Below are 19814 nucleotides of genomic sequence, written 5' to 3' on the forward strand. Positions count from 1 at the left end.
GTGATTGTAGTAGAAGTGGTGGTAGATGGTGTTTGGTGGTGGTAGTGGTGGCAGTGATGTTATCTACTGCTCTTGTTGCTGCTTCTGAGGCTAATGTGGTTTCCATTTTCCTCCTTTCTCCTTGATGGACCCTGAGCTCCATCCCAGCACAAATACTGTGGCCATAGATATTGGCTCAATCAGTTTATTAGGCCAAAGGTTACACACTTGTACAGGAAATAATAGTGTTTTTCTCTTCTTGGGGTTAACATACACTGCTGAAGTTTCATGATGTAGGCCCATCTCTGCACTAAAAAAAACAAACAAAAACAAAGCAAACAAATAAAAAACCATGCACAATACGCTGTTTATATAGGAATCACCCCATGTCACCATGGAAGAAGACACTTGTGAGGGACTGTTTGGATTTGTTCTATTTTGTCATTGCTGTGTGCTGAATGGATGGATGGAGACCTTGGAAAGGGTCGGTGTCTCAGTTCAGGTTCAAAACATTCTTGCTGGCAGAATCCTCTGCTCTCTTAGTGGTTTAGTTAAGGTTTTATTGCTGTGAAGAGACATCATAACTACAGCAACTCATATAGAAACACATTTAATAGGGGCAGCCTTACAGTTCAGAGGTTTAGTCCATTATGGTCATGGTAGGAAACATGGCAGCATGCAGGCAGGCATGGTGCTGGAGAAGCTGAGAGTTCTTCATTTTTATCCCTAGGCAGCAAAAGAAGATGTACCACACTGAGTGTAACTTGTACATAAAAGACCTCAAAGCCCTTCTCTACAGTGACACATTTCCTCCAACAAGGCTACACCTCCTAATAGTGCCACTCCCTGTGGCCCAGCATTCTAATACATGAGTCTATGGTGTCTATCAAACCATGGCACCTAGGGAGACCAACCTCTTTCTGTTTGTTGATTGATGAAGCCCACCATTAAAGGGGATCATCAGTATTACACAAAAGTCCACTTATTTAAATGCTAATCTTATCTAAGATAGAATTTTACAGAAATATCTAGAATTTTGTCTGACCAAATAGTTGGATATCATTACCAAGCCAAGCTGACATATAAAATCCACCACTATAGCTTACTAAGCCAGATTTGCTCTTTCTTGTGTCTGCCAAGATGTATTCTGCATTTAGATCAAAAGGCATTTAGAGGTATGACAGCCCTGCACCCAAGTTGTAGGCGCATACGATATACAATGTAAGCTACCTCTGTTCTGTGACACCTCGCAAAGGACATAGGTTTTGGTTATTAAAGGAAATTATAATTTCTCAATTATTTTAAGCATCTCATAAAGACACAGGTTACACTCTGGAGTATAAAAGTTGTTTTATTTGAAGATTTAAAACCCAATAGTCATTTTTGTTTGAAATAAAACTTAAAGCAAGTAGATCTAGTACACAGGCCTACACTTGAGATATTTGTTAAGTTTTAGAAAGAAGCTATTGTAGGCCAGGCTCCCTGGCAAGTAGACTCTGGGTCATATGTTAACATGCAAGTCATTTATTAGAGATTACATTTTAACTTCATGCTATAGAAAGGATGTGAAGATAGGAGAAGGCACAAAGGAAAGCTGAAGAATAATGTAAGACCAGTGACACCCTCATGTGACCCCAGAGGGATATCTGTGACCAGAATGACCCTTCAGAGTCAACTGAATAGAGACATTGTGATGGCTAACTCTGGTGGTCAACTAGGAAGAGAAAACCTCAACTACAGAATTGCCTCTACCAGACTGGCTGTCATACCTCTAAATGCCTTTTGATCTGGTGGCCACATCTGAGGGACATTGTCTTAGTTGCTAGTTGGTGTAGAAGGGCCCAACCTATTGTGGGTGATACCATGGCTATGCGGGTAAGCTTGGGAGGAAATAAAAGTGGAAGCTGGGTGTGGGCCTGAGAGCAAACCAGTAAGCCATGCTCTTCCATGGTTTCTCCTTCAAACTCTTGCCTTGAGTTCCTATCTGGCTTCCCTCCATGATGAACTATTACCTATTAGCTGAAATATGTCCTTTCCTTCTCTAAGCTGCTTTTGGTCATGGCATTTATCAGAGCAACAGAACCTAGAACAGACACATAAGCCATGTTCTTACACTATTGTATCAATCATCATTAGAACTGGCCCTGAGAAGACATCATGTCCTAGGGAGAGGTGATTCTCTGCAGCCCAGGAAATACCAGACAAGGATGACTGGTAACAGTTTCCTGCCAATAACCCTCATGTGGCTAAGTGGCAAGTCCTTCTGAGGGAAGACATGATCAAGGCATGTGATAATCAAGGCTTGAGTCTCAACTTGACTGGATTGAGAGATGCCTAGATGGGTAAACAGATGTCTAGATGTGCTGGTGACAGATTTTTTAGAGACACCTCTGGCCTAATCAGAAGTTCACTCCTTTTGTAGATGCAAAGTTTGAATAGACTGTTGAGAAGTAGTTTAACTGTTGAAGGTGGGGCCTAGTTGAAGGAAGCACTGGGATATACCTTTGAAGAATATAGTTTGGCTCTGGCCTATTCTTGTTAACTATTCCTGTGCCCTGGAGAATACGAGGTGAGCAACTGGGTTCCATCAAGACTTACCTGCCACAATGTTCTTCTTCACCATGGCCCAGAAAAAGTGGAGCCAATCAACCATGGACTTATGGTTACTTATATATACTATCATATCACCTGCAAATAGTAATACCTTGACTTCTTCTTTTCCAATTTGTATCCCCTTGATCTGCTTTTGTTGTCTGATTGCTCTAACTAGAACTTCAAGTACTACATTGAATAGATAGGGGTAGTGGGCAGCCTTGTCTTATCCCTGATTTTAGTGCAATTGCTTTATGTTTCTCTCCATTCAATTTGATGTTGGCTATTGGCTTGTTATATATTTCCTTTATTGTGTTTAGGTATGTGCCTTGTATCATCTCTAAGACTTTTAACATGAAGGGGTGTTAGATTTTGTCAAAGGGGTTTTTTTCTGCATCTAATTAGATGATCATGTGATTTTTTTTTCTTTTGGTTTGTTTATATAGTGGATTACATTGATGGATTTTCATATATTGAACCATCCCTGCATTCCTGTGATATAGCCTACTTGATTGTGGTGAATGATATTTTTGATGTGTTCTTGAATTCAGTTTGGGGGAATTTATTGTGTATTTTTGCATCAATGTTCATAAGAGAAACTGGTCTGAGATTCTTTTTCTTTTTTGAGTCTTTGTGTGACTTAGGTATTGACCTCATATGATAAGTTTGGCAGTGTTCCTTCTGTTTCTATTTTGTGGAATAGTTTGAGTAGTCTTGGTATTAGCTCTTCTTTGAAAGTCTGGTAGAATTCTGTGCTAAAATCACTAGGCCCTGGGTGTTCTGTTTTGTTTGGTTTTGTTGGTTTTGTTTGTTTGTTCATTTGTTTTGTTTTTGGTTAGAAGACTTTTAATGACTGCTTCTATTTCCTTAAGGATTATAGGACTGTTTAAATAGTTTACCTGATTTTGATTTAACTGTGATAAGTGGTATCTGTCTAGAAAATCATTCATTTTCTTTAAATTTTGCAAATTTGTGGAGTACAGGATTTTGAAGTTAGACCTAGTGATTTTTTGAATTTCCTCAGTTTCTGTAATTATGTCTCTCCCTTTTCATTTTTGATTTTGTTAATTTGGATACTGTCTCTCTGCCTTTTAGTTAGCTTGGCTAAGGGTTTTTCTAGCTTGTTGATTTTCTCAAAGAATCAGCTCTTAGTTTTGTTGATTCTTTGTATTGTTCTCTTTGATTTCAGCCCCGAGTTTGATTATTTCCTGCAGTCTACTCCTCTTGGGTGTGTTTGCTTCTTTTTGTTCTAGAGCATTCTGGAGTTCTGTTAAGTTACTAGTATGAGATCTCTCCAATTTCTTATGAAGGCACTTAGTGCTATGAACTTTCCTCTTAGCAGTGTTTTCCTTGAGTCCCATAAGTTTTTGTACGTTGTGCCTTCATTTTCATTGAATTCTAAAAAGTCTTTAATTTCTTTCTTTATTTCTTCCCTGAGTAGAAAGTTGTTCAGTTTCCATGAGTATGTAGGCTTTCCAGTGCTTCTGTTGTTGTTGAAGTCCAGCCTTAATCCATAGTGATCTGATAGTATGCAGAAGGTTATTTCAGTCTTCTTGGATCTGCTGAGGTTTGCTTTGTGACCAAGCATATGATCAATTTTGGAGAAAATTCTGTGAGATGCTGAGAAAAAGGTATGCTCTTTTGTGTTTGAGTGAAAGATTCTGCAGATGTCTGTTAGGTCCATTTGTTTCATAACATCTGTTAGTTTCATTAATTCTCTGTTTAGTTTCTGTTTCAATAAAATATCCATTGTGAGAACTGGATATTGAAGACCCCCACTATTATTGTGTGGGGTTCAATGTATGGTTTAAGCTTTAGTAATGTTTCTTTAATGAATGTGGGTGTCCTTGCATTTGGGGCATAGGTGCTTAGAAGTGAGACATCATCTTGATGGATTTTTTTTTCCTTTGATAAGTATGAAATGTCCTTTCCCATCTCTTTTGATTACTTTTGATTGAAAGCCTACTTTATTGGATACTAGAATGGCTACTCTGGCTTGTTTCTTGGGTCAGTTTGCTTGGAAAATCTTTTTCCAGCCCTTTACTCTGAGGGAGTGTCTATCTTTGTTACTGAGGTGTGTTTCTTATAAGCAGCAGAATGATGATGATTAAAAGTTTTACTGAATACTGTAGCCTAGGCTTGCATCTGTGCTCTCTTATGATCTTTAAGACCTACATCTACAAGACCAGAAGTCAGGTGTAATTCTGATAGGTCTACCTTTATATGTTACTTGGCCCTGTTCCCTTGCAGCTTTTAATATTCTTTCTTTGTTCTGTACATTTAGTGTTTTTATTATTATGTGATAGGAGGATTTTCTTTTCTGGTCCTAATCTACTTGATTCTCTGTAAGCTTCTTGTACATTTTTAGCTATCTCTTTCTTTAGGTTAAGGAAGTTTTCTTCTGTGATTCTGTTGAAGATATTTTCTGGTTCTTTGAACTGGGAGTCTTCACTCTCTTATATTTCTATTATTCTTGGGTTTGGTCTTTTTATAGTGTTCCAAATTTCCTGAATGTTTTACATTAGAAACATTTTAGATTTTGCATTTTTGTTGACCAATGCCTCAGTTTCTTCTATGATATCTTCTATCTTTGAGATTCTTCTGTTTCATGTCTTCTGTTGGTGATGCTTACATCTGTAATTCCTTTTCTCTTTCTTAGGTTTTCTATCTCCTGGGTTGACTCCATTTGTGTTTTCTTTATTACTCTTATTTCCATTTTCAGGTCTTGAGCAGTTTTATTCATTTTCTTCACCTGTTTGATTATATTTTCCTGTATTTCTTTAAAAGATTTATTTATTTTCTCTTTAAGGTTCTTTATCTTCATACGATGAGATTTAAGGTCATAGTCTTGCTCTTCAGGTATGTTTGATGGTGGTTTTGCACTTGCCTTTAGGCATCTGGTTGTCCCTGGGAGTAGCAGGCCTCTCAGATTTGTTGACCTGGGTGGCAGCAGGCCTTGTGGGGTGGTTGTTCCAATTGAAGGCAGGTCTTCTGGGAGACAGGCAGAGCTGTGGGCTGAGGAGTAGAGTACATATCCACAATTGCTGGTGGAGGTGTGGACTGAAAGATGGAGCTGAGAAAGGATGAAACAGAACTCATGGCTGTTGAATTTGCTGGGTGGTGGGGACAGCAGATGGAAGACTGGGTGTGAATGTCTGACCTGGTCGTGCCGGGTGGCAGCAGGCCTCTGGGATAGGTCATCCTGGGTAGCAGCAGGCCTCCCAGGAGGCAGGCAGAGCTGTGGGTTCAATATATCCCATTTTAAATGCAGCCCTTTGAAGGAAGACATTGGAAGAGTGTTTAATGCCAGAGGAAAACATGCCCATTATTATGCTTAGTAAATAGTGGAATCCATGTAACTCTGATATTGTTACACTACTAGAAAAGACTTGGGGTCTAGTTTTCAAATGGCATTTCAGGTCATTACAAGTCATTGTTATCCTCTGCAATGTTTCAGTTTGATTATGGGTTTATATATCATATATAATCAACCTTAAGAATTTTCATTGAAGAGATTATCAAAAATAATGGCAGAAATTCCTGTATGGCCTCTGTTTTTAATGATCAGCACCCTGATATCAACTCTTTGCTCTTTGAAGACACTGTCAGAAAAACAGCCTCAGATTTTCAACCCCTGATGCAGCCACTTAATAATGGGTGTAGACTATACCACATGACAATTGTGTCCCCCTCCAAGGTGTTCCAGAACTACTGTCAGGACCTGGAGGCTCTCTAAAATGAAGGCAGAAGGACTTATTCAGTGACCCTCAGGTGACAGGCAACAGGTGATATCTGTTGGTCAGGTATTGTTGGACTCTAAAATCCAAACTTGGGGATGTGGTCCTGCAGAAACACTCATGGACAGGGAATTCACTGCAAAAGCATGAGGTTTATTGATAATAACCAGTGTGCACTGGGATTCCTTCACATATAGGCAGGAGAAACCCCGAGCCAAAGTTAAGGGCAGTTTTTATACCATTTCCACAGAGTTTATGAGGGCAATTCTACAATCATCTCTTTAAACAATAATCACAAAGGTTGACATCAACCACCGTTCCAAGGCCCGGTTTCTAGATAACACAGGATAGTTAATTTTTTAGTTTATTGAAACCTGAGATTCTTGAGACCTGAAATTCCTACAGTATTACCTACAGTCCTAAGGTTGTGAACTGGAGAGCAAGTGAGTTCCTTCTGACACTGATTGAGCAAACACTTGCACACAAACAAGTGAATATGCTAGGAGACCAGGGCTTGGCTAGCCTGGGCTCAAATCCCGTCAATGAGCACAACCAAGGGTTTCAGTTCTTTTTTCAGCAGTCATAGCTTGTGTCTAGGATTGGAAAAATTAAAGCCTGAGGCACATTCAAAATGTCCTAACTCGGTGCCCCTCAGCTAATATGGGTTAGTTCCTGATCCCTTGTTCCTACCTTGTACTTCAATCTCACTTCCAATATCAGGAGTTTTCCAGTGGACAGTAAGAGAAATCAACCGCAGGTGACTTAAACAAGTCATTCAGGGCAAGAAGGTCATTGGATGACACATGGCCTTAATTACATCATCATTTGTTCTGCTACTAATTTTCTTCAGAAGTTGTTGTCGAGAGCAGGGACTCTTATCTGTCAGGAGCAGGCTATTGATAAGGGGTTAGAATACCCTACAGAGAGAGGAACGACAGGTCCTGCTTCAGTCAGGGATCGCATACTGGGTTTGACTGTGAGATCATCAGCTCCATGAGAGAGAAGAGAGAGTAAGCCAGAGAAACAGAGGTTTGGGGATTCAGTTACATCTTTAATGATGCATAGCAGACAATATATTAAGGCAATTGCTACAACAAGATATTGCCACATTTCCTATGCGTTGCCTCTAACAATATGCACAATAAACACAAATAACAAAGTTGCTAATTACCAAAGCAATAAGCATAGCAATAAACACATCAGTTATTCATGTATTATATGACCTGAGTCCTTTTGATGGTTTTGGGTTACAGGTCTGGAGTCTGGGAAGGTGGGGTCAGGCTTAGATAGTTGAATTGCTAATTTGACCTTGCAGGGTGCTTGACCATGAAGAAGCTGGGGTTGTTGGTCTCTCGGTTAACTCTTTGATGACCGGGTGCTGAGGAGGCTTTGTCCGGAGGATCATGTTGGCCAGTCATGGCTACAAGTGTGATGAAGTGCTCTGATCGGGCTCCTCTTTTATGTTTGATTTAACGTTACTGCTGACGTGCATGGCAGATAACCACTCGTGTCTGTTATTGCCGAGGTCTGATCTCATCACAGCTGGTTATCACAGCACAACTTTTACTTCCAGACTTGTATCTACAAGTACCAGACATGTCTTTACACGTTTCCTGTTATAAAACGGAGTCGATCCTGTTTAAGGGCCTCCTCCTTACAGTTGTGATGTGGTTGCAGCGATCCTTGGTGTCATATCCACACAGAACCACTTCCTGAACATATCTCCAAATCAAGGAAATGTCTCAGAAGCACATCCACAGAGCACACACCACCACCACCACCACCACCACCACCCAGAACACCTACCCTTAAGTCTCAGAAATCAGAATCTGTCACATGTTCACAGGTAAATCCTGTATGTTTACAAGGTTACAAGACCAGAGAAAGCTTTGGACAAGAACAAGAGACATGGACCCTGTCTTTGCCTATTTTCTGTTGCTATAACAAAACATCTAAAGCTGAGTAATTTATAAAGAGCTAAGGTTTATTTGCTTCACAGTTCTGGAGTCTGGAAAGTCCAAGAGCGTGGTGCTTCCAACTGCCCAAAATCTTATGGTAAAGGCCATATCACCATGTCGTGGTAGAGACATCTGATGTATAGCCCACTCCTCTCACACCCCAGAGTCCCCTTGCTTTTTAAAAAGTTCATCCCATTTCTAAGTTCGAGGCCAGCCTGGTCTACAGAGTGAGTTCCAGGACAGCCAGGACTACACAGAGAAACCCTGTCTCAAAAAAAAAAATTTTTTTTTTAATCCCAGAGATAGGTTCCTTAAGGTTCATGAAATTTAAAAACTTTCTCTCCAAGAAGGAGGGGTAAGGTTCATGAGACTCAGTAAGTGAACAAACCTCTCAAAAAACTCAAACTAATAAGATTCACAAGGCCTCTCCCTGAGGTTCTAAAAATAGTAAACAATTGCTAGGGGCAAGAAAGGAAGCAGACTTCTATGGATAAGAAAGGAGGGTAAGTATGACCTCCCCTTCATGTTAGGCTCAGCATGGGTCACCTCTAAAGTTTGGGGTGGGCCATTTTAGAAAGGTTTGCGTGATGGTGACAGTTTCGTTCTCTCTGGCAACTATTTTATGAGGATGAACTTAGCCAACTGGCTGGAATATTAAGCACCCACAGAGACCCAGAAGAATGCCATCAGACAGGTGCATGGGTTGCCTTCGGGTTGCATTCTTTCCAGGGACTGACAAGGACCCTGGCCAGAGGCTGCCAGAAAGAACTTCAACAGAAGGTCTGTGGCGGTGTAAGGGGAAAGGTCTTTACAGCCAAACAGGATTAATTACTCTGTCATTAGCAAAGTCAAAAACCTGAAACTTTGGATTGTTAGGAGAAAAACACCAGACACAGGTAGGAGTTCCTGAAAAAGACTTCATTAGTGTAAGAACTAATAGCAAGAACTGACGAACATAAGTTTACAAGAGAAAAAATGTCTCTACTTTCAGAATTCAATTTTCAAAATTGTATTTGTACTTGTATTTTTAACAACTTTAAAATGAAATATTCATTACAAATGCCGTTGAGAAGAGGAAGAAAGACACAAGTCAATGAGTGAATAAGTGAATGAATGAATGAATGAATGAATGAATGGATGGATGAATGAGTGAATGAACCAACGAGTGAATGAGTGAATGAGTGAATGAATGAATGAATGAATGAGTGGATGGATGAATGAGTGAATGAGTGAATGAGTGAATGAGTGGGCCACAGTGCAGCAGTAGGAGACAGCCACCTTTACCTTTACATTGGAATCTTCCTTTTTTAAACTTTTCTGCATTAAAACTAATATATTTTTAATTTTAAAAAAATGACCTTCCCACTGCTAATTTCTCCTGCCTTCACTAGAGGAGAAATTACTTTGGTATTTTAGAATGAGGTTTTAGGAAGAATTGGTCCAGTATTTCACCACTCTTCCAATTGGCTATTTTTATGTTCATCTTTATCATTCTTTTCCTCTTTTGTCCCCCGCCAAGACTCTGTGGAGGTCTCCACTTTGTTTGGTACTGTTAGTGGCAACGTTTTTGAAAGAAACCTTTTGCGTGTGTGTGGTGTACGTGGGGCATCTGCGTGGAGGGCATCTTGGGTGCAGACTCGAGAACTCTGCATGAAGAATCTGTGTGAACGGTGTGAGGCATGAGTGTGGAGAATGTCATTGTGCAATGTGGAGAACTTTGTATATGGAAGCTGTATCCGTGAAGAACTCTCTGGGACCCATTTGAATTTTGATGCTAGTGTGAAGGGCATCTGTGTGAGCGTGGACACTAGGTGTGGAAGCTCTACGTGTAGTGTAGGAGACAGTGTGGAGGGTGTTCTGGGTGTTTATGCACACTGTGTGTACAAGGTGTGTGTGTGTGTGTGTGTGTGTGTGTGGTAGGATGTCCGAGTGGAGTGCAGAACCCTGTGTGAAATGTGAAATGTGACGTTGATGTGGAGGGTGTCCTCGGTGTAGAGTGGTGTACGTGGAAGCATGGTGTTGGTGTGGCGAGTGTCCTGGACCGGGAGTCTAGAGAACTCTGTACGTGGAAGCCGTCTGAGGAGCGTGGCGTGAGTGCGGAGAGCTCGGGAGAGCCGGCGGGGTGAGGCGTGTCAGCGCGGGCGGGCCAGGGGCCAGTGCGCGCGCCAGCCTGGCCGCCCCTGCGCGTGCCCGGGCACCGCCCTGTCTGTCAGCGACCGCAGGAGCGCCGGGGCCGCCCCTCTGCGGCGGGCGAGCGGGCGGGCGCGGAGAGTGAGCGGGGACGGCGGGCGGTGGCGCCGCGGACAGGTGCAGGATGTCCTTCAAGGTGAGCGGCGCGGCGCGGGCCTGGAGGGCGGCTCGGGCGGCTCCTCATCGCGCCTCGCTGCAGCTTTCTGCAGGTTACGCCGCGGTCTGGTGAGCCCCGCGGGGCGGCCGGACTGTCGCCATAGTAACAGGCCGTGGCTGGGGAGTAGCGATGGAGGTCTGGGTTTCCCTGCAGCATCCCCAGGCAGACAGGCCCTCAGGGTCCTCCCGCACCCGCCGCCTCCTCAGGAGCACTTCATCTGCAAGGCGGAAGTGCTTTTGATCCTCAGGCTTCTGCGACCAAAGGACTCTGTCTTTTTAAAGAGTTCATTCATTAAAGTCGGTCCATTTAATCCCCACACTGGAGGATGAAAGTTGGATTCATTGATTTGCCCCGGCTGGAAGGTTTTTAATAAAGACAATGGTCAAGTGGATTTACTATTTAAAATGTGCAGTGGTGAACCAGTCTTCAGGGAGGCCTTTGGGATGATGCTCTAATCGACTCTCCTCCCCCCCACCCCTCCTCCTCCTCCTCCTCTTTACTTTCTCCTCCTCCTCCTCCTCCTCCTCCTCCTCCTCCTCCTCCTTCTCCTCCTCCTCCTTTTCTTCCTCCTCCTCCTCCTCCTTTTCTTCCTCCTCCTCCTTCTCCTCCTCCTCCTCCTTTTCTTCCTCCTCCTCCTCCTCCTCCTTCTTCTCCTCCTCCTCCTCCTCCTCCTCTTTACTTTCTTCTCCTCCTCCTCCTCCTCCTCCTCCTTCTCTTTACTTTCTTCTTCTTCTTCTTCTTCTTCTTCTTCTTCTTCTTCTTCTTCTTCTTCTTCTTCTTCTCCTCCTCCTCTTCCTCCTCCTCCTCCTCCTCCTCCTTCTTCTTCTAATTCTAATTCTTCTCCTTCTCCTCCTCCTCCTCCTCTTTCTCCTCCTCCTTCCTCTCTCTCCATCCCTCCCTCCTCCCTCTCTCTTAGACAATAAAGACATAGAGAAGTTAAACAATCCTCTCATCATTTGCAGCTATAAAGCTAATAATGTTAAGACTGAAACCCGAGTGGATCAAACTCCAAAGCCCCTACAGCCCAGTCTCTTCTGATAACTCATTTGATCAGCTGGATGAGATGTCCATGTCAGTAAGACACTGGCTCCCGCTGGAGAAGAGACAGAGTAGGGGACCATAACAGCAGAAGGACATTATGGTTAGCTAGTGGGTCTGGAGGTCCAGATGGATCTGGGAGGAGTTGGGATGTATGTCATATGGTCAATATATTGTGTGAAATTCTTGGAGAGTTAATAAGAATATAATTTAATTTTTTTAAAAATTAAAAGAATGGATTTGGGCCAGAGTGTAGGCAAGGAGAGTAGAAGGAATTAAACAACTGACTTAAGATTTGTTTCAAGTGGCAGAATTTAGTAACTGATGTTACTTACTCATGAGTAAGCATGTTTCCTTACTCATGAGTAGGGAAAGCGAGAGAGACAGGAGTGAAATGTTTGGTCTGGAATAAGGCTTGAGCGCAAATAGGAATCCACACCAAGGTGCTGACAGATACCCGGAGTGGGAATTTAGCCAATGGAGAGGAGATTTTGCAGTGAGCAGAATTATGTACTAACTGACCTCAGGGGCGTTACTCTGTGAAGATCAAGATTTAAATGAGGGACCAGAATGTGGCTCAATGAGTAAGCAGTGGTTCGGATGGTTCATTCAGGCTGAACCGTCAGTGCTCAGGGTGGAGGCCAAAGGCAGATAGAGTCCATCGGCTTACTGGCTAGAGAGTCAGAGTCTGTCGGCTTACTGGCTAGAGTCTCTCCTTGAGAGATTCTGTCTATAGTAAAGTGGGAGAGCGGTAGAAGACATGTGAAATTGAGCTGTGACTTCTGAAACAGACACACACCAAGCACACTGGGAACACACATCTTTAGTGTCCTGGGGATCGAACTTAGCTTCTCACAAGCTCAGGAGACAAAGAACAAGAAGAAGACGAAGACGAAGACGAAGACGAAGACGAAGACGAAGACGAAGACGAAGAAGAAGAAGAATTAGAATGAGCAGTATAAGAGAATCCTGATGAGAGAACTGAGGTGAACAACCAGAGACAGATGAGAGATAACAGAAGCATGTGCCACGAATCAAACCAAGTCTGTTTAATCTTTCAGTGAAAGTTTTCAGTGAAAGGACCTTGGCGTTAAACACCACTGGGAATGTGAACTGAGAATGAAAAGGACCACTGGATTTCATAACAAAGCAGCCACTGGTGGCTAGCCAAGGGCAGTTTTGCCAAGGGTTAGGTTTAGGAGCCAGATCAAAATAGCCTGCAAAGAGAATAATAGTCAGAACCCACAAGTATAGGGAACTCTTTATTTGCTTTATGATGGTAGAAACTTGAGCACCCTTAAATGATAACAGGCAATCACTAAGATGCACAGATGTCAGTAGTGCTTGGAGAGCTGTTTTTCAAAACCACATTGCAGTATCGCCCTACTAGGGTAACTAATTAGCAAGACAATGGCAAATGGTGAAGATGTACAGAAATAGGAACCCCCATACATTGCTGGGAGGAATGTAATGTGATGTGTCATGTTTATTTCATTTTTCTATTTTTTGTATGTGTGCCTGTATCATATATGCTTGTTTGTCCTGGAGGGGCAGTGGGGCATGGGTCTGGGTGTGAGTGCACATGTGTGCTGGTGTACATGGAAGCCCAAGGTCAGTGTCAGAAACCATACTTGATTGTATTGCACTTTATTCAATAAGGCAAAGCCTCTCAAGCAAACACCAAACTCTAGGAGATAGCTAGTTGTCCTAGCCAGCTTGCTCCGGGATCTCCCTTTCCAAGGCTGTCATTGTGGGTGGGAAGTCATTCCTCAAACTTGCAGAGCAAGCACTTTGAGCCATCTTCCCCTGCCCACATGTAATTTCTAAAAGTATGGTCTGTCTTCTAAAACTTTAAAACATGGAATCACCATGTGATTTCACTCCTAGATATGTTCCTGGTGGGAGTGAAAATCTGTCCACAAAAAACAAACAAACAAACAAACAAAAAACAAAAACAAAAACAAAAAAAAACAGGTATACCCGTTCACAGCAATGATGCTTGTAATAGCCAAAACCCAGAACCATTGCAAATGTCCATCAGCTGATGGTACAGTTTGTGTTGTAAATGACAGACTGGGAGGCTTAAACAACAGACACTTTTTTGCTTAAGTTCTAGAGACAGGGAAGTCTGAGATCTATGTGCTGGGGTGCTGGCAGAGCTGTGTTTAGTGAGATCCTTGTCTATGCTGGGGTGCTGGCCGAGCTGTGTTAGTGAGGCCCCTGTCCTTGCTTGCCACTCACTAGCTGATGCCTCGCAGGACAGGAGAGTGCTCTGGTGTCTCTTCTCTTGAGTTGTGTGCTGTGTAGGGTAGGGCACGTGCCCGTGATGTTAATGTGGAGCTGAGAGGACAGCCTGCAGTTGGAGCTCTCTCCTTCCACCTTGTGGGTTCTGGGGTCAAGCTCAGATCATCAGACTTGGCAGGCACCTTTACCTGCTGGCTATCTAGCAGGCCTTCTTCCTTGTCTTAAAAGGTCAATATAAATCCTCCCTTAAGTTGTTTCTATCAAGTATTTTGTTACAGTGACACCAAATGTAACTGCATAATACAGATGTTCAATCAAAAGAAGTTAATACATGCTGCAGTATAGGAACCTTAGATGCAGGGTAAGTGAAAGCAGCCAGACAGACTGTGTGCTTGCACTTCAATGAACTGTCTAGAATAGGTGAACCCATAGAGACGGAAAGTAGATTAGTGGTTGTAAGGGCTAGGAGCAGGGAGGGTATATGTAAGTGGGTGTGACGTTCCTTTGTGGAGTGTGATCAAAGGTTCTGGAATGGATAGTAGTGATGGTTGTATAACCAAAAAAAAAAAAAAAAAAAAAAAAAGAATGCACCATCTACACCAAGTCCCTGGGCCTTTAAGCCCCACACTGCATTGTTGGTTACATTCATGAGGGAGTACAAAGAATTACATCACAGTCTGCCCTTAGTGTTCAGCTGGAATCACTGCATGTGGTTGTGCGCATGTGAACCTCATGGGCCCTTCCAAGCTCTCCATGATGATGTCCTTCTGCTGTCTGCAGTCACAGCCAGGGCCTTGCATAGGGTAGTCAGCCTCTACCACTGAGCTCGACCCCAGCCCTACCTGTGTTCACCCCCCTCAGGTACCAACTTGCCTCCAGAAATCTACCTTTCCTAATTGGTAATTGGTAATTTGTGCTGGCCAAGGAAATAGACATACATGTATACAGTGGTGCAGGCTAGTTTTATGTCAACCATACACAGACTAGAGTCATCTGAAATGAGGGAACTTCAACTCAGAAAATGCCCCCACCAGACTGGCCTGTCATCAAGCTTGTGGGGATTTTCTTAATTGATGAGTGATGTGGGAGGGCCCAATCCATTATGAGTGTAGCATACCTGGACAAGCGGTCCTGGATGGTATAAGAAAGCAGGCAGAGCAAGTCAGTAAGCAGTACTCCTCCATGACCTCTGCTTCAGTCCCCTGACTTCTTTCAACAATAGACTTGTTAACTGGAAGTATAAGATTAAATAATTTCCTCCCGAAGTTTCTTTTGGTTGTGATGTTTCGTCACAGCAAAAAGATAACTAAGACACAGTGTAAGACTCAAGGTTTTCATTTTTTTGGTTGTTGTTGTTGGTGATGGTGGTGGTGGTGAGGGGTGTGTGTGTGTGTGTGTGTGTGTGTGTGTGTGTGTGTGTAATAAGGCCCATTGATTTGGCTTTTGGCTTTATAACTTCCATTCCAACTACTCAAGTATTGGTCTTCAAGTCTGAGGTTGCCAAGAGCCTTGTTCAGTTGTGGATGGGAAAAGTTTGTGGTTAAAGAAAACACTGCCAGCTAAATAGAAATCTCTGGAACTTTCTTGAATAAATCTTAGCCAAGAAGATGAAGTACCAGGTTTTATGACCGTAGCATAAGCCAGCTATGCCCAAGCTAAATAAGTGCAAGACCCCATGTGCTCCATCCAAGTCCCCAACGTTACCTCATTGTGAACTCTGCTCACCATTACTCTTCAATCACGTGGATACGCCACGGGAAATAAACAAACAAAAATAGATGGTTTGACCTGTCATGTATTCATCCATGTAAAGTATCGTCTTTTTCATTTCCTTTATTTTTTATAGAGATTTATATGTATGTATAGTTGTATGGCTGGGAAGTCTGGGAGGAAAAGGAGAAAGGAGAGATAAAGGAAATGCAGGAAAGGGGAGAGAGACAGAGAGAGATGCAATGTCTCCTTTAAAGGCTGTAGGACTTGCCAGGCCCTCTCCACACCTTTTATGGTTCTGTGCAAAACACATGCAGAGGAGATTTGGGAGTTATCCAGGGTTTGTGATTTCTGTAGACTCCCCAATGAAAGGAAAGTTGGGGGAACTTTCTGTCTTGGCAAGAGGGGAGACTGGAAGAGAGGGTGGGTCACTGGAGGTCACTGCAGCCTTATTCCATTCTGTCTACCAAAGAGCTTGTGGGCAGCAGAACAGCATGGAGCACACAAAGCGGGCAGCCTGGAGCAGCAGCCTGCCTGGCGCTAGAGCCTGACTTACCATTTCTTTCTTGCCTTGTCTGAAATGGCATATAATGGTACCCATCTCTCCAGGCTGTGCTGAGGATTAAATGGCGTCTCTGCAGACAACATACTATATGGTATAGAATGTGCTCTTCATAAATGTTAGCTCAGGATGTCTGGCCTCCACTTAGTGTGCAGCCACAGTACCAGGGGAGCTCACACCCATTTCTTTGCTAGACATTTCTACTGGGATGCTGCCATAGGCAGTTAGAACTTTGCATGTTCAAAGTTGAGCTCATTATTTGTTCTTAAAGGCTGTCACTTCTGTTTCCTAAGTGAAGCAACAGTACCAGAAGCCTGGGAGTCACTACCCTCTCCATATTGTCCTCTCCACTCTGCTTCCTAAGATGTCTTCAGTGTCCCCGTTCCGTTCCCACAGCAGTCTGTGGCTCCAGCACTTATGTCTCAGGCCTTCCTCACTCCAGTGCCAGTGAGCATCTCCTCTCCGTGACGAGCCACTGGGACTTTTCTTAAATGTAAAACTGATACTTCTCACCTCCAAACAGTCCCTTGACTCCCAGGATAAAGTCCAAGTTTCTGTGTCTGCTCTGCCCTACGTCTCTGGTCCCCTGACCCTCAAAAGCTCATTCCTTTTTTCCTCTTCATGTCCTCCACTCTGCCCTTTTGGGAGTGATGCTGGCATTGGGCAGCAGCAACCATTATCTGGTCCGAATTTTCAACATAAGCAGCTGTACTCCTCCTTGGACACCTACACTCGGGCCTATAGGCTTGGTTTATCTTCCTATGAGGCTGAGGCTGTACAACCTTTGAAAACAGAGGTCACAGTTACACTGTATCTGTTTCTAACTGCTCCCCTGCCCTCGGCACATGCTAGTGACAATTAATTGCTTGGACAAGCATATCAAGCTCTGGCTGTGCATTCGTAAATAGGACTTCTTGAACACACAAAGTACATATGTGTATGTTGTCTCACTTAGTTCTCGAGCATAGGAAAAAGGCACTGTATTATTATTTCTGCCTCCATTTTATTGAGACCAGGAGAATCTATGTAACTTATTTAAGATACAGAGCTGGAAAGTGGTTCAGACTCAAACCTAGCTGTTTCTTATCCCAGATCAACTGTTCTGTCCAACTGTCCTCTGACTCTCAGACAATTCTCCCTGAGGGAGAATGGAATATTTATAGCTTTTTACTAAACTCATTGTCTAGCATCTTGGAAACTGGTCTGAACAGCCTAACCAGAGAGGAACTTCCAAAACCATCCTAAAGAGAGAAAGAGGCCCTAACTCCAAAGCTTGTTCTGACAGTAGACATTTGCTGTTTTTCTAGGTATTCAAGGTTCAAGTGAAACAGCAAAGTCATTCAATAAAATGTTATTCCCCTCTCTGTGTGTTTGAGTGTGTGTGTGTGTGTGTGTGTGTGTGTGTGTGTGTGTGTGTGTGCGCGCGCGCGCGCGCGCCTGTGCCTATGTCTGTGTCGGTGTATATCTGTGTGTTCTCATTTTAGGACAAGCTTGCAGGGGTATTCCATGATGGGACTGAAGCATTCACTCAGTTCACCTGCCCCTGCTCCACCTTGGCCTTGTGCAATCTTTATTAGAAGAGCATTATCTCATGAACTGTTATTCACACCAAACTGCTTTGCTGTGGCATCCCTGGAGTACCAGTAACTACAACAAGTTAGACACAATGTGGGACAGATGTAGGAGGCTCTGGTGTGAGCACCATGGCACAAGTTAGCTTGAAATCTCCAGAGAGTCAAATGTATGTCTTCAGAGAAGGCAAATGGTTAGCCTGTAATCTGAAGTGCTCCCTGCTCCAAGCTGGATCTGAAGTGCTCTCCGCCTCCTGAGCAAGCCAGAAACTATTCAAGGCATGTTTGCGATCTGTCTATCACTCTCCACCTTGCCTCTCCCATTCAGATTTGCACCATAGCACTGGCTTGTCTACACTGAAAGACCGAAACAAAATCCTTGCACCAGCAAATATCATCATCTGTCAGCACCACATGCTCACTGTACGTGGCTCTCTTGGGGAACTAGGGGTAATGGCGCTGTCCTTTTACCTTAGGGAAGCACTGTGCTTAATACAGTTTGGTGCTCAGGCCTTTATTCAAGACCTACCCCCTCAAGAAATAACCACAGGAAGTTACAAACTCTTTACATTCTGTTTTTGTATACATGTTTATTATAGGTTCTAAACTAGACATAGTGAAGATTAGTGGCAAAAGTTAATAAGGTAGAACAATTATAATAGAATACTGTAATAAAATTCCCACATCTCTACTTTGCTCTTTGGGGGCTGTGGCCAAATAAAGTAAAAGCCACCTAGACACAAGTGCAGTCAGAATCATCAGTGAGGTGGATATCTGATGTGAGGGTGGCTGGCACGTGAATACACTGCACAAAGGAATGAATGCATCCCAGGCAGGAAAGAGAGTGCGGGACTTCAACACGCTACTCAAAACAGTGTTTACTTAACACTTATGAATTGCTTGTGTCTGGAACGACACAAGCATGGAATATTTTCATACCAGAGTTGATTGTGGGTAACTATAACCGAAGACACAGCTTAAGAGGGGCTACCACATGGTTGCCAGCCTTCACTTAGTAATAGACGATTTGAGAAATGCTCTTAGATAGTTCTAAGTTGAACACTAAGACAGCTACTGTCATTAGTCACTATAATCCTAGGAGCCTATCATGGTATAAACAGCTTGTCATTGAACAAAGTGTTATTTGGCATGTTACCGTGTTTAAAAGACATTTTAAACTGGGCTTTTACAGTCAGAGAGATGTCTTTACACATTCCCCAATTCATTTTATTAGATAATGTGAATACCATAAAATAACCTGAGAGCAGCAGCATTCTGTCATAGTACTAATACTTGGAATTTAACTTGTCCTATTACTTTAACTTCATAAAGAAAATGAGCAATGTTAGCATTTATGGTGTATTGGTGTTACATGCCTTTCCCGAATATGTTCATCCCACATTGGATACTGAGGACAGAGCAAAGAAACAGTTCTACCCAGGTCTAGTGTAGTGAACCAGTGAGTTACGGGGGGTTACTTACAAGAGCATGAATGACTGAATAGCAGCTTTATCCTTGGAAAGCCCATCCAGTATGGGTAACAATACTGGAAATCTGCTTCCCTGGAGCTCCCAGCACAGCAAGACTGGCAGGGGCCCTGTTCTGGCTAGAGAGCTTCCTCTCCTCATCATCGATTAAAACCTTAAAACTTTGGGGAAGAAGTCATGTGAATCTTGTAAACTTTTAGGAACTTCCTAAGCCGTTTAAGTTTTGTTTACTTCTTGAGCCTTCTGAGTTTCCTTCCAAGAGAGAGTGTTTCAGTTCAGAATTAAACAGTAGTACCTATTAATTAGGCATTAGTCTACTTAAGTTCTCTCCCTGTCCCTCTCCCTGTCCCTGTCCCTGTCCCTGTCCCTGTCCCTCTCCCTCTCCCTCTCCCTCTCCCCTTCTCCCTCTCCCTCTCCCCTTCTCCCTCTGCCTCTCCCTCTCCCTCTTCCCTTCTCCCTTTCCCTCTCCCTCTCTCCCACTCCCTTTCTCCCTCTCCCTCTCCCTCTCCCCTTCTCCCTTTCCCTCTCCCTCTCTCCCTCTCCCTTTCCCCTTCTCCCTTTCCCTCTCCCTGTCTCCCTCTCTCCCTCT

General features: G+C 43.3%; 1 protein-coding gene across 3 annotated transcripts in view; it reads left to right on the forward strand.

Moving 5' to 3' along the window:
- Positions 1-10526: 10526 nt before the first annotated feature.
- Positions 10527-19814, forward strand: part of Ankrd29 (ankyrin repeat domain 29) — a 49433-nt gene continuing 40145 nt past the window's right edge. For all 3 annotated transcript variants that reach the window (XM_028759518.1, XM_028759519.1, XM_028759520.1), the window contains exon 1: positions 10527-10592. In XM_028759518.1, the coding sequence (XP_028615351.1) occupies positions 10581-10592 (12 nt within the window). In that variant the 5' untranslated portion in view covers positions 10527-10580. The remainder of the gene's footprint in view (positions 10593-19814) is intronic.

Source organism: Grammomys surdaster, unplaced genomic scaffold (assembly GCF_004785775.1).
Source record: "Grammomys surdaster isolate TR1022 unplaced genomic scaffold, NIH_TR_1.0 126298, whole genome shotgun sequence".
Lineage (NCBI taxonomy): Eukaryota > Metazoa > Chordata > Mammalia > Rodentia > Muridae > Grammomys > Grammomys surdaster.